This window comes from Coregonus lavaretus (genome assembly GCF_964263955.1).
Source record: "Coregonus lavaretus genome assembly, chromosome: 24".
NCBI classification, from domain to species: Eukaryota; Metazoa; Chordata; class Actinopteri; order Salmoniformes; family Salmonidae; genus Coregonus; species Coregonus lavaretus.
In genome coordinates this window covers 14,690,376-14,705,553 of record NC_140011.1, presented here as the reverse complement: position 1 = coordinate 14,705,553, position 15,178 = coordinate 14,690,376, and the positions used below count along the sequence as shown (strand labels likewise).

At 45.4% G+C, this 15,178-nt stretch overlaps 1 protein-coding gene across 1 annotated transcript in view; it reads left to right on the top strand.

The window, feature by feature from the left end:
- Positions 1–4,765: 4,765 nt before the first annotated feature.
- Positions 4,766–15,178, top strand: part of LOC311099413 (high affinity cAMP-specific and IBMX-insensitive 3',5'-cyclic phosphodiesterase 8B-like) — a gene marked incomplete at its 5' end in the record, with an annotated part of 95,444 nt that continues 85,031 nt past the window's right edge. Inside the window, one exon of the mRNA XM_084140106.1 lies at positions 4,766–5,047. Within this exon, the coding sequence (XP_083996232.1) occupies positions 4,766–5,047 (282 nt within the window). The remainder of the gene's footprint in view (positions 5,048–15,178) is intronic.

Sequence of the window (15,178 nt, the reverse complement as noted above, 5' to 3'; positions counted from 1 at the left end):
GTGTGTTTCCAGGAGCTCACAGTGCAAATTCTGTTTAGGTTTCCAACAGCTTTCCAGTAGTCCAAATTAAAATCAAATTTTATTGGTCGCGTACACATATTTTGCAGATGTTATTGCGGGTGTAGCGAAATGCTTATGTTCCAAGCTCCAACAGTGCAGTAATACCTAACAATAAAAAAACACGCAAAACCCATATTTCTTTTATATATATATAAAGGCATTAAGAAATATTAGAATGTGCAATGTCAGAGTCCGGAATATACATGTATTTGTATATGATGGTGTGTATAGACATTATGGACAGTATATAAAAAGAAAAGGTGTGTACTAGAATACAGTAAATACATATGAAGTGAATTCCATTGCATCCGGCTTAGTGCACAGACTGACAAGACAGTCGCAAGTTGTTGCATTTATCAGTACAGTGACAGTTTCATTACAGTAGCAAGTATAACTGTACCGCTGTTGTTCATGCTCCCATTTACATCGACGGGGCTGTAGTGGAGCGGGACGGGAGCTTCAAGTTCCTTGGTGTCCACATCACTAAGGACCTATCATGGTCCAAACACAAAAACACAGTTGTGAAGAGGGCACGACAACGCCTCTTCCCACTAAGGAGGCTGAAAAGATTTGGCATGGGCCCTCAGATCCTCAAAAAGTTATAAAGCTGCACCATTGAGAGCATCTTGACTGGCTGCATCACCACTTGGTATGGCAACTGCTCGGCATCCGACCGCAATGCGCTACAGAGAGTACTGCGTAAGGCCCAGTACATCACTGGGGCCAAGCTCCCTGCCATCCAGGACCTCTATACCAGGTGGTGTCAGAGGAAGGCTGTAAAAATGGTCAAAGACTCCAGCCACCCAAGTGGTACAGGAGTGTCAAGTCTGTGACCAAAAGGCTCCTGAACAGCTTCTACCCACAAGACATAAGACTGCTGAACAGTTAATCAAATGGCTGCCCAAACAATTTATATTGATCCTCTTTATTATATATTTGTTTATCTTAATTGTTTTGCACTGACTCTCTTGCACTGGCTCTATGCACACTCACTAGACTACCCACACACTCACACATACTACACTGACACTCCAACACACACAGATACACACACTACATACGCTCACACACACATGCATATTGACGCCACACATACACTCACACAGACACACTTTCACTCTCTTCACATGCGCTGCTGCTACTCTGTTTATTATATATCCTGATTGCCTAGTCACTTTTACCCATACCTACATGTACATGCTGTCTTACCTCAATTACCTCAACTACCTTGTACCTCTGCACATTGACTCGGTACTGGTACTCCTTGTACACTACATGACCAAAAGTATGTGGACACCTGCTCATCGAACATCTCATTCCAAAATCATGGGCATTAATATGGAGTTGGTCCCCCCTTTGCTGCTAATACAGCCACTCTTCTGGGAAGGCTTTCCACTAGATGTTGGAACATTGTTGCAGGGACTTGCTTCCATTCAGCCACAAGAGCATTAGTGAGGTTGGACACTAATGTTGGGCGATTAGGCCTGGCTCGCAGTTGGCGTTCCAATTCATCCCAAAGGTGTTAGATGGGGTTGAGGTCAGGGCTCTGTGCAGGCCAGTCGTTGTTGCTCCTAGACGTTTCCACTTCACAATAACAGCACTTACAGTTGACCGGGGCAGCTCTAGCAGGGCAGAAATGTGACAAACTGACTTGTTGGAAAGGTGCCATCCTATGACGGTGCCACGTTGAAAGTCACTGAGTTCTTCAGTAAGGCCATTCTACTGCTAATGTTTGTCTATGGAGATTGCATGGCTGTGTGCTCGGTTTTATACACCTATCAGCAACGGGTGTGCCTGAAATAGCCAAATCCATACATTTGAAGGGGTGTCCACATACCTTTGTATATATAGTGTATATGGTCTCGTTATTCTTATTTTATTGTGTTACTATTTCCTTTTTTATTTAGCAAATATTTGTCTTACTTTTTAACTGCATTGTTGGGAATGGGTTTGTAAGTAAGCATTTCACGGTAACGTCTACACCTGTTGTATTTGGCGCATGTGACCAATACGATTTGACTAGACCGTCATACTTTCCTCTTTCATTTCACATTTTAGTCATTTTAGCAGACGCTTTTATCCAGAGCGACTTACAGTTAGTGAGTGCATACATTTTTCATACTGGCCCCCCGTGGGAATCGAACCCACAACCCTGGCGTTGCAAGCGCCATGCTCTACCAACTGAGCTACACTGGGCTTTCGTACATGTCACTGATGTGTCATACTCTATGGGAGATATAATGTAAACACCTGTTGCCATGGTGAGAGAGTGTATCTACTCTGCCACTGTGCATGATGGTGTGTGGGAGCCACACTGAGGGAAGCCACAACCTATAGGACAGAAAGAATGTAAATCATACTAGCCTTGGATGTCTATTGGTTGTTATGGAAAAACGGTTTATATTCTTGGTTTGCACCAATAGAATCAAGATACCAGATCAACTACATTATGGACCTTGATTTACACATCACTTCACAATTTCTCTGTTTTGCTCCTATAATCTACCTACATGTGAGTATGTGCGACGCGACGTGTGACACGTGTTTGTGTGCGTGCATGCATGTGTACATGCAGTGGTGTAAAGTACTTAAGTAAAAATACTTTAAATTACTACTTAAGTAGTTTTTAGAGTATCTGTACTTTACTATTTATATATTTGACTACTTTTACTCCACTACATTAATTCCTAAAGAAAATAATGTAATTTTTACCCCATATTTTTTCCCTGACACCCAAAAGTAGCCTACTCGTTACAATTCGAATGCTTAGCAGGACAGAAACATTTTCAAAATCACACACTTTTCAAGAGAACATTCCTGGTCATTCCTACTGCCTCTGATCTGGCGGACTCACTAAACACAAATGCTTTGTTTGTAAATTATAGTGTTGGAGTGTGCCCCTGGCTCTCCATACATTTTAAAAACAAGAAAATCGTGCAGTCTGGTTTGCTTAATATATGGAATGTGAAATGATTTATACTTTTACTTTTTATACTTAAGTATATTTTAGCAATTACATTTACTTTTGATTCTTAAGTATATTTAAAACCAAATACTTTCAACTTTTACTCATGTATGTATTTTACTGGGTGACTTTCACTTTTACTTGAGTCATTTTCAATTAAGGTATTTTTAATTTTACTCAGGTATGACAATTGGGTACTTTTTCCACCACTGTGTGCATGCATGTTTGCGTGCTATGTACACTCTAAGCAGTCTGAAGTTCAGACTGCTTAGTGTCTCTGAAGTGATGCGTTTTCTTTTCATGTAATTCATTTGATGTTGAATACATGCTCTCTGTCCGCCAAGAACATTTCACAGCTTTTGGACCAAATGTCATCCAATTTGAATGGGTTAGGACAGGTTTATTGCTTTTTTGGTTATTTGTATAGGTATTAGCCTTAGACACTAATCTAAGGGTATCTTTCATTTTATTTTTCCTGTAAATGGTTCAGGGTAGGATACTTAGGTAAGCTGGTCCAAGATATGTGTAAAAGGTCAGCTGCTGCCTGGAGATGTTATTGTGGATTTATCATATGAAACACACACACGATCTCTCTCACATGTACTCTCTCTCTCTCTTACACAGTTTTTTAAAATCAAATTATTTGTCTCTTTTGTTATTTTCTGTGTTTGTGTATGTTTATGATTGCAGTGGCAGGTGAAATAGACAATAATTGATAGCCTAGAGACACACTGACAGATAAGTGCATGTGATACCCACTTTAAGATTTGTCAGAGGTCTCTACTTGACACCTATGGATATTGTCCCAGATTTCAAATTGCTGACCAGTGGTGACCAGCTGTGATGATTCGCCCTGGAGAGGATGACAGCACAGCAGCCTATACAACAATTATTTTCCCTTTTGCACTTTAATTATTTGCACATCGTTACAACACTGTATATAGCCATAATATGACATTTGAAGTGTCTCTATTCCTTTGGAACTTTTGTGAGTGTAATGTTTACTGTACATTTTTTATTTTTTATTATCTATTTCACTTGCTTTGGCAATGTAAACACATGTTTCCCTTGCCAATAAAGCTATTTTAATTGAATTGGAGAGAGAGAGAGAAGAGAGAGACCTCAGCCAACAAAATGCGATGGCCAGATAGTGATGAAATGGGCAAGTGTGATCCAACTATTTCATGCGCGTGTTTTTCATCCAATCCAATATGATTAGGATAGGATGAGAAGAGGAGCGTCTTTGTTGACATAATATAAGGATAGCCTGGTGGTTACAGATGGTTACGTTTGCAGGCTGGGCTATAGCCTATAGGCTAGAGAAGATAATTTCAGTAATCGACATTATTGCGAACCATGATGGAATTACATAACGCCTATATGCTGTAGTCTATAATAACGTAAATGATGCTATTTTCTCACTGGACGGCCTGAATGTGAACGCAGCAGCAGCAGGACAGATCACAGAGGAAATCACATTGAGCTCCACATAACGAATCGAGTAGCCGAGCGCAAGCATGAATTAACAGAGCGGAGAGCTCAGCGGCGATACTAGAGAGATGAAGGACCTTTCGTTCTCCCCTTGATGTGTTCAACCCGCCAGTGGGGGGAGAGACAACCAGGAGCAGCCGATGCTCAGAGAGAACTGCGGCCGCAGCGCCAGACATCGGGGAGAGTGATAACTCTGAGAGAGCGCTGTTTACTGTCATCTGAGATCTGGCACCGGATGAGCGGTGAGGCATGGGCTGCGCTCCCAGCATCCACGTCTCCCAGAGCGGCGTGATCTACTGCCGAGACTCGGACGAGTCCAACTCTCCGCACCAAGCCACAACCATCTCGCAGGGCACGGCGGCCACCCTCCGTGGGCTGTTCATCAAGACGGACGCGGCCGACACAATCCCCTCGGTAATCACCTACCAGAGCAGGCACTCCCGAACCAACTCTCAACGAGAGAGAAGAGAGAACAGCCAGGGACACATCTGCATCGAGGCCAAGACCCAGACCAGTCACAACAGTGTCAAGGTAGGTAGATAGATGGGGGTTCGCTCTTTCACAATCACGGAATGAATCAAGCAGTTCACGTAGGCCTGTATTCTGTTCAGCCGAATTCCGACCTATTCAGAAGGCCAAACATTGTAGTATCTTATCAATTATCTGCTCCCAATTAAAACAGTGAGAGACAGAATAACAACAAAAAAATCCAGAAAAATGCATGTCAAAAATGTTATAAATTGATTTGCATTTTAATGAGGGAAATAAGTATTTGACCCCTCTGCAAAACATGACTTAGTACTTGGTGGCAAAACCCTTGTTGGCAATCACAGAGGTCAGACGTTTCTTGTAGTTGGCCACCAGGTTTGCACACATTTCAGGAGGGATTTTGTCCCGCTCCTCTTTGCAGATCTTCTCCAAGTCATTAAGGTTTCGAGGCTGACGTTTGGCAACTCGAACCTTCAGCTCCCTCCACAGATTTTCTATGGGATTAAGGTCTGGAGACTGGCTAGGCCACTCCAGGACCTTAATGTGCTTCTTCTTGAGCCACTCCTTTGTTGCCTTGGCCGTGTGTTTTGGGTCATTGTCATGCTGGAATACCCATCCACGACCCATTTTCAATGCCCTGGCTGAGGGAAGGAGGTTCTCACCCAAGATTTAACGGTACATGGCCCCTTCCATCGTCCCTTTGATGCGGTGAAGTTGTCCTGTCCCCTTAGCAGAAAAACACCCCCAAAACATAATGTTTCCACCTCCATGTTTGATGGTGGGGATGGTGTTCTTGGGGTCATAGGCAGCATTCCTCCTCCTCCAAACACGGCGAGTTGAGTTGATGCCAAATAACTCGATGTTGGTCTCATCTGACCACAACACTTTCACCCAGTTCTCCTCTGAATCATTCAGATGTTCATTGGCAAACTTCAGACGGGCCTGTATATGTGCTTTCTTGAGCAGGGGGACCTTGCAGCCGCTGCAGGATTTCAGTCCTTCATGGCGTAGTGTGTTACCAATTGTTTTCTTGGTGACTATGGTCCCAGCTGCCTTGAGATAATTGACAAGATCCTCTGTGTAGTTCTGGGCTGATTCCTCACCATTCTCATGATCATTGCAACTCCACGAGGTGAGATCTTGCATGGATCCCAAGGCAGAGGGAGATTGACAGTTATTTTGCGTTTCTTCTATTTGCGAATAATCGCACCAACTGTTGTCACCTTCTCACCAAGCTGCTTGGCGATGGTCTTGTAGCCCATTCCAGCCTTGTGTAGGTCTACAATCTTGTCCCTGACATCCTTGGAGAGCTCTTTGGTCTTGGCCATGGTGGGGAGTTTGGAATCTGATTGATTGATTGCTTCTGTGGACAGGTGTCTTTTATACAGGTAACAAACTGAGATTAGGAGCACTCCCTTTAAGATTGTGCTCCTAATCTCAGCTCGTTATCTGTATAAAAGTCACCTGGGAGCCAGAAATCTTTATGATTGAGAGGGGGTCAAATACTTATTTCCCTCATTAAAATGCAAATCAATTTATAACATTTTTGACATGCGTTTTATGGATTTTTTTGTTGTTATTCTGTCTCTCACTGTTCAAATAAACCTACCATTGAAATTATAGACTGATCATTTCTTTGTCAGTGGGCAAACGTACAAAATCAGCAGGAGATCAAATACTTTTTTCCCTCACTGTACATGAAGCTTATTCCGTCTTGCATGGGGGGATAGCTAGTCTGATATCATTCATGAATAACGTGAACTTTTTGTGTTCATGGAATTTCTTATGATTGTTATCTATGTATGTGCAGTCAATGTGTTGAGGTAGAATTAGCAAACTGGTTTTGTTTTGTTTTGGGGGCATACCCTATAGGTAGCTTGGGCATTCCTGGAGTGATTAATCGAATCATACATAAAAGACAGAGGTGGAAGTTCTAGTCTGGTAAGATTTGTCAGCTGGTGTCATCATGACAACTTTTCATTTCTGAAAGGTTAGAGTGAGTGAGTGAGTGACACCATGGTGAAAGTGTGATGCATGATAATGAACTTTATAATTGAACTTCCAGGTCGTTCCAAGAAATGAGTCCCTTTTGGGTAGTGTAGGTTTTTTTAACATAACATAATTTTAATATTCTGTCATGAGGAGCACATGTTCAACTTTAATAAAAAACATGTTTTCCCATCTCAAGAAGTTAAATAAGAAAAATTACTATAGTAAGTGCCAAATAAAGTAACGGGGTGGACTGTAACAGGATTGATGATTTTATCTTAAATCAGCCATAAATCCCCTTGTGACAGGGGAAATGGAAGCTACTTGTGTGCAATGGAGAGGGGCAATTTAACCTTTTACTGCAGTGAGCTAAATCAGGGTCAGACTGAGTGTTTCTTGGTAGTCTTAAACAAATCTACTTTGAAACCAAAATATACACCTCACACACATGGTTATGGGCTTAAAAAAAGAAGACCCCTGTCACGCCCTGGCTCTGGGACTCTGTTATGTTGAGCCAGGGTGTGTAGTTTCTATGTGTTTGTGTTCTAGGTTCTTTATCTAGCTCATGTGTTTCTGTGTTGGCCGGGGTGGTTCTCAATCAGAGGCAACGAGTGTCAGCTGTTGCTTGTTGTCTCTGATTGGGAACCATACTTAGGCAGCCTGTTTTCCACAGTGTTTTGTGGGATCTTGTTCCGTGTAAGGTTTGTGTTTGTTAACCTTGGACTTCACGTATCGTTTATTGTTTTTGTTCGTGGTGTACTTAATAAATAAGAATGTACGCTTATCACGCTGCGCCTTGGTCTACTCCTTTCGACGATCGTGACAACCCCGTGTAGCTCAGCTGGTAGAGCATGGCGCTTGCAACGCCAGGGTTGTGGGTTCGTTTCCCACGGGTGGCCAGTATGAAAATGTATGCACTCACTAACTGTATGTCGCTCTGGATAAGAGCGTCTGCTAAATGACTAAAATGTAAATATACTATGTCAGATACAGTGGGGAGAACAAGTATTTGATACACTGCCGATTTTGCAGGTTTTCCTACTTACAAAGCATGTAGAGGTCTGTAATTGTTATCATAGGTACACTTCAACTGTGAGAGACGGAATCTAAAACAAAAATCCAGAAAATCACATTGTATGATTTTTAAGTAATTAATTTGTATTTTATTGCATGACATAAGTATTTGATATATCAGAAAAGCAGAACTTAATATTTGGTACAGAAACATTTGTTTGCAATCATACGTTTCCTGTAGGTCTTGACCAGTTTTGCACACACTGCAGCAGGGATTTTGGCCCACTCCTCCATACAGACCTTCTCCAGATCCTTCAGGTTTCGGGGCTGTCGCTGGGCAATACGGACTGTCAGCTCCCTCCAAAGATTTTCTATTGGGTTCAGGTCTGGAGACTGGCTGGGCCACTCCAGGACCTTGAGATGCTTCTTACGGAGCCACTCCTTAGTTGCCCTGGCTGTGTGTTTCGGGTCGTTGTCATGCTTGAAGACCCAGCCACGACCCATCTTCAATGCTCTTACTGAGGGAAGGAGGTTGTTGGCCAAGATCTCGCGATACATGGCCCCATCCATCCTCCCCTCAATATGGTGCAGTCGTCCTGTCCCCTTTGCAGAAAAGCATCCCCAAAGAATGATGTTTCCATCTCCATGCTTCACGGTTGGGATGGTGTTCTTGGGGTTGTACTCATCCTTCTTCTTCCTCCAAACACAGCGAGTGGAGTTTAGACCAAAAAGCTCTATTTTTGTCTCATAAGACCACATGACCTTCTCCCATTCCTCCTCTGGATCATACAGATGGTCATTGGCAAACTTCAGACGGGCCTGGACATGCGCTGGCTTGAGCAGGGGGACCTTGCGTGCGCTGCAGGATTTTAATCCATGACGGCGTAGTGTGTTACTAATGGTTTTCTTTGAGACTGTGGTCCCAGCTCTCTTCAGGTCATTGACCAGGTCCTGCCATGTAGTTCTGGGCTGATCCCTCACCTTCCTCATGATCATTGATGCCCCACGAGGTGAGATCTTGCATGGAGCCCCAGACCGAGGGTGATTGATCGTCATCTTGAACTTCTTCCATTTTCTAATAAATGCGCCAACAGTTGTTGCCTTCTCACCAAGCTGCTTGCCTATTGTCCTGTAGCCCATCCCAGCCTTGTGCAGGTCTACAATTTTATCCCTGATGTCCTTACACAGCTCTCTCGTCTTGGCCATTGTGGAGAGGTTGGAGTCTGTTTGATTGAGTGTGTGGACAGGTGTCTTTTATACAGGTAACGAGTTCAAACAGGTGCAGTTAATACAGGTAATGAGTGGAGAACAGGAGGGCTTCTTAAAGAAAAACTAACAGGTCTGTGAGAGCCGGAATTCTTACTGGTTGGTAGGTGATCAAATACTTATGTCATGCAATAAAATGCAAATTAATTACTTAAAAATCATACAATGTGATTTTCTGTATTTTTGTTTTAGATTCCGTCTCTCACAGTTGAAGTGTACCTATGATAAAAATTACAGACCTCTACATGCTTTGTAAGTAGGAAAACCTGCAAAATTGGCAATGTATCAAATACTTGTTCTCCCCACTGTATATAGTTGAAATGTACAACATTTTGAGTTTGCATCCCAAAATTACACTTTATATACATCACAGAAGACTGAAAGAAAAAAATGTTTGACATAGAAACACCAGATTTTTGGCTGTTCAAAAAAAAGAAAACGTTTATTAATTATGAAATTATGAAAAATATTAATAACAATCCAGCCATGAGTCCACTAGTCATTTGACTGCAGGAAAGAGCTACTGCAAGATTCACAAAACATGTTTTAATGGTAAAACATTTATAGCCACTTTATCTATGGGTAACAGGGTTGACATGTTATGTTCGACCCACTCAGTTTTCTACCAGAAAATATGCCAAAAAGAGTAGTACCAGTTAACCTGCTTTTACACCACAATTTGACTATTATATGTTTAATGTTTCTTTAAAAAAATAATTTTAAAAAATTAATAGTTTCATGATATTAAAACGAGAATTTACTTCACGTAACAGGGTTGGCCTTAAAATGAGGAACAGGTTTTTCTTGTGCCTTTTCTTTGCCCCCCACCACTGTTGTTTTTGTTGCCCAACTGAGGGACGTAGCGCAGCATGGTAGAAAATAATTGCAGTACATATTGTGCTCTTTATCGCATATGTAATGATGTCTGAGGGGAAAAAACTGTGTTCGTTGTTTGCAGTAACTTATTTGTTGTTGTACAGTTTCACCATTAAAGGGATACTTCGAGACTTTGGCAAGGAGGCCCTTCATCTACTTCCCCAGAGTCAGATGAAATCATGGATACCATGTTAATGTATCTGTGTCCAGTATGACAGCAGTTAGAGGTAGTTTCGCGAGCCAGTGCTAATTAACGTCAGTGCAATGACTTCCAGTGATTGCGCTAACACTAGTTAGCAATTGCGCAAACACTAGATAGCAACTTCCTTCAAACTGCACGCTGAGACAAAAATGGTATCCACAAGTTCATCTGACTCTGTGGACGTAGATTAAGGGCCTCATTGCCAAAATTCCGGAATTATCCCTTTAAGGATTCCAGCTTTAACATGAGTCACTAATCACATGAAATACATAAACATTTTCAGAAATTACTTTGTCAAAGCATCAAAATAACTAGGGCTTTACAATGATGGTGAAAACTTGTAGATATGTTGGGGTTAAGTAGGTTTAAATCTTCAGAGAAGTCACATAGAGTGCACAGAGGGACATGTCAAAATGCAGAATTTTGGCACTTCAGCAAGTCTATTCATATACAAAAATCGGATTTATTGAATTTTCCATGTGGTCTATATTAAAGGGAACTTCATTTAATATACAGTGAGGGGAAAAAGGTATTTGATCCCCTGCTGATTTTGTACGTTTGCCCACTGACAAAGACATGATCAGTCTATAATTTTAATGGTAGGTTTATTTGAACAGTGAGAGACAATAACAACAACAAAATCCAGAAAAACGCATGTCAAAAATGTTATAAATTGATTTGCATTTTAATGAGGGAAATAAGTATTTGACCCCTCTGCAAAACATGATTTAGTACTTGGTGGCAAAACCCTTGTTGGCAATCACAGAGGTCAGACGTTTCTTGCAGTTGGCCACCAGGTTTGCACACATCTCAGGAGGGATTTTGTCCCACTCCTCTTTGCAGATCTTCTCCAAGTCATTAAGGTTTCGAGCCTGACGTTTGGCAATTCGAACATTCAGCTCCCTCCATGTCAAGAGTGCTGTAGGTGGGTGTAGTGGTGGAATCAAGCGCAGGACACCGAAGTATAGTCCAAAAGACTTTAGTAATATTTCCAACAAGGAAAATATGAACACACTTGCCCGAAGGCGAAATTACGCACGAAGGCGACAAAATAACGGCGCACTAAACATGTGCGAAAATGCTCCAACGTAGTGGAGTGAAGCTCAACCGAGCGAGAATGCACCGAACAAGCAACACAACGACAGCAAATAATACAATAACACACAACACTAGACAAACACAACGAGAAACTTATAGGACACTAATTACGCTAAACGAGAAACAGGTGTCACAACAAACAGACAAAAGCAAACGAACATGCAGCATACAACGGTGGCAGCTAGTATTCCGGAGACAACGAACGCCGAAGCCTGCCCGAACAAGGAAGAGAGGCAGCCTCGGCCGAAACCGTGACAGTACCCCCCCCTTGACGCGCGGCTCCAGACGTGCGCCGACTCCGGCCTCGGGGACGACCAGGAGGACGCGGAGCAGGGTGCGTCGGGTGCCCACGATGGAATTCCGTCAGGAGAGACGGGTCCAAAATGTCTCTCCTCGGCACCCAGCACCGTTCCTCCGGACCGTACCCCTCCCACTCCACTAGATATTGGAGACCCCCCATCCGACGTCTCGAATCCAAGATGGACTTCACGGAGTACGCCGGTGCCCCCTCGATGTCCAATGGGGGCGGAGGAGTCTCCCTGATCTCACTTTCTTGGAGTGGGCCAGCTACCACCGGCCTGAGAAGAGACACATGGAACGAGGGGTTAATACTTTTATATTCAACAGGTAGTTGTAATTTGTAACACACCTCGTTCAACCTTCTCAGGACTTTAAATGGCCCTACAAACCGCCGACCCAGTTTCCGACAGGGCAGGTGGAGGGGCAGGTTTCTGGTAGAGAGCCAGACTCGATCACCAGGTGCGTACACCGGTCCCTCACTGCGGTGGAGATCGGCGCTCGCCTTATGACGTCGGAGGGCCCGCTGCAGGTGGACGTGTGCAGCGTTCCATGTCTCCTCCGAGCGCCGTGCCCATTCATCCACCGCAGGAGCCTCGATCTGGCTCTGCTGCCAAGGTGCCAGAACCGGCTGGTAACCTAACACACATTGGAAAGGGGTTAGGTTAGTGGAGGAATGGCGTAGGGAATTCTGGGCCATCTCGGCCCAGGGAACGTACCTTGCCCACTCCTCTGGCAGGTCCTGGCAGTATGTTCTAAGAAACCTACCCACATCCTGGTTCACGCGTTCCACCTGCCCATTACTCTCCGGGTGGTAACCCGAGGTGAGACTCACCGAGACCCCCAACCGCTCCATAAAGGCTCTCCAGACCCTGGGGGTAAATTGGGGACCTCGATCAGACACAATATCCTCGGGTACCCCGTAGTGCCGGAACACATGGGTGAATAGTGCCTCGGCAGTTTGCAGGGCGGTAGGAAGGCCCGGCATGGGGAGCAAACGACAGGCCTTAGAAAACCGGTCCACAACGACCAGTATAGTGGTATTCCCCTGAGAAGGAGGAAGGTCAGTAAGGAAATCCACCGAGAGGTGAGACCATGGTCGTTGTGGAACGGGCAGGGGTAGTAACTTACCCCTAGGCAGATGTCTAGGCGCCTTACACTGGGCGCACACCGAGCAGGAGGAAACATAAACCCTCACATCCCTTGCCAACGTGGGCCACCAGTACTTGGCACTAAGACAGTGCACTGTCCGGCCGATACCAGGGTGTCCAGAGGAGGGTGACGTGTGAGCCCAATAGATCAATCGATCCCGAACCTCGAGCGGAACGTACTTCCGACCCTCCGGGCATTGCGGTGGACTAGGGTCGGTGCGTAACGCCCGCTCGAGCTCAGCATCGACCTCCCACACTACCGGTGCCACCAGACACGACTCCGGCAGGATGGGAGTGGGCTCCACGGACCTCTCCTCCGTGTCATACCGCCGAGACAGTGCATCTGCCTTACCATTCTGTGACCCAGGGATGTACGTGATCTTAAATGTAAACCGGGTCAAAAACATATTCCATCTCGCCTGGCGAGGGTTCAGCCTCCTCGCTGCCCGGATGTACTCCAGGTTACGGTGGTCCGTCAAAATGAGGAAAGGGTGTTGAGCCCCCTCAAGCCAGTGCCTCCACACCTTTAGGGCCTGTACCACGGCTAACAGCTCCCTGTCCCCTACGTCATAGTTTCGCTCCGCCGGACTGAGCTTCTTGGAATAAAAAGCACAGGGGCGGAGTTTAGGTGGCGCGCCTGACCGTTGTGAAAGCACGGCTCCTATACCGGCCTCAGACGCGTCCACCTCTACCTGAAATGGCAAAGAGGGATCCGGATGCGCCAGCACCGGGGCCGAGGTAAACAGGTCCTTCAGCCTCCCAAACGCCCTGTCCGCCTCGGCAGACCACTGCAGACGCACCGGACCCCCCTTCAAAAGAGACGTGATGGGAGCTGCCACCTGTCCAAAACCCCGGATAAACCTCCGGTAGTAATTCGCAAACCCCAAAAACTGCTGCACCTCCTTCACAGTGGTTGGTGTTTGCCAATTACGCACGGCTGACACCCGGTCTACCTCCATCTTCACCCCTGACACAGACAACTGATACCCCAAAAAGGAGACCGACTCCTGGAAAAACAGACACTTCTCTGCCTTAACATACAGGTCGTGCTCCACCAGCCTCCGCAACACTCTGCGCACCAGGGCCACATGCTCGACACGGGTAGGCGAGTACACGAGAATGTCATCTATGTACACAACCACCCCCTGCCCCTGCATGTCCCTGAAGATCTCATCCACGAATGATTGGAAAACTGACGGAGCGTTCATCAACCCGTATGGCATGACAAGATACTCGTAATGGCCCGAGGTGGTACTAAAGGCTGTCTTCCATTCATCGCCCTCCCTGATGCGCACCAAGTTGTACGCGCTCCTGAGATCTAATTTAGTGAAGAAACGCGCCCCATGCAATGACTCAGTCATGGTCGCAATCAGCGGGAGTGGATAACTGTACTTCACCGTGATCTGATTGAGACCACGATAATCGATGCACGGGCGTAAACCACCATCCTTTTTCTTCACAAAAAAGAAACTCGAGGACGCAGGGGAAGTGGAAGGCCGTATGTATCCTTGTCTCAGAGATTCGTCTATGTAAGTCTCCATAGCTTTCTTCTCCTCCTGAGACAGAGGATACACATGGCTCCGTGGGAGTGGAGGTCTATCGCACAATCTCCCTGCCTATGGGGCGGCAACTGCGTCGCCCTCGACTTACTAAACGCAATAGCCAAATCCCCATACTCAGGGGGAACGTGCAATGCGGGCACCTGGTTTGGACTCTCCACCGAGGTAGCCCCTACGGAAACGCCCAAACATCGACCCACACACTGGGCAGACCACTCCATCAGAGCCCTCTCCTGCCACGAAATAAATGGGTTATGGGTACTCAACCAGGGCATGCCCAGCACCACCGGATACGCAGGCGAGTCAATCAGAAATAGCTGAATCATCTCCTGATGACCCCCCTGCGCACACATCCTAAGTGGCGCAGTGACTTCCCTGATCAAGCCCGCACCCAACGGACGGCTATCTAGGGCATGAACGGGGAAAGGGACATCAACAGGAAGAAGGGGAATCCCTAACGCTAAACAAAACTTCTTATCAACAAAATTCCCAGCCGCGCCTGAATCTACCAGCGCCTTATGCTGGGAATGAGGTGCTACCTGTGGAAAACTCACAGGTATACAGAAATGTGCAACAGAGAGCTCTGGGTGAGTGGGGCGCCTACTCACCTGGAAGGAATCCCCAGTGCGGGACCTGTCGTCCTCTCCCCTAGGAGGCCATCCCCAGCACCTAGCCGCGGTGTGTCCTCCCCGACCACAGTTGGTGCAGGAGATAGACCCCC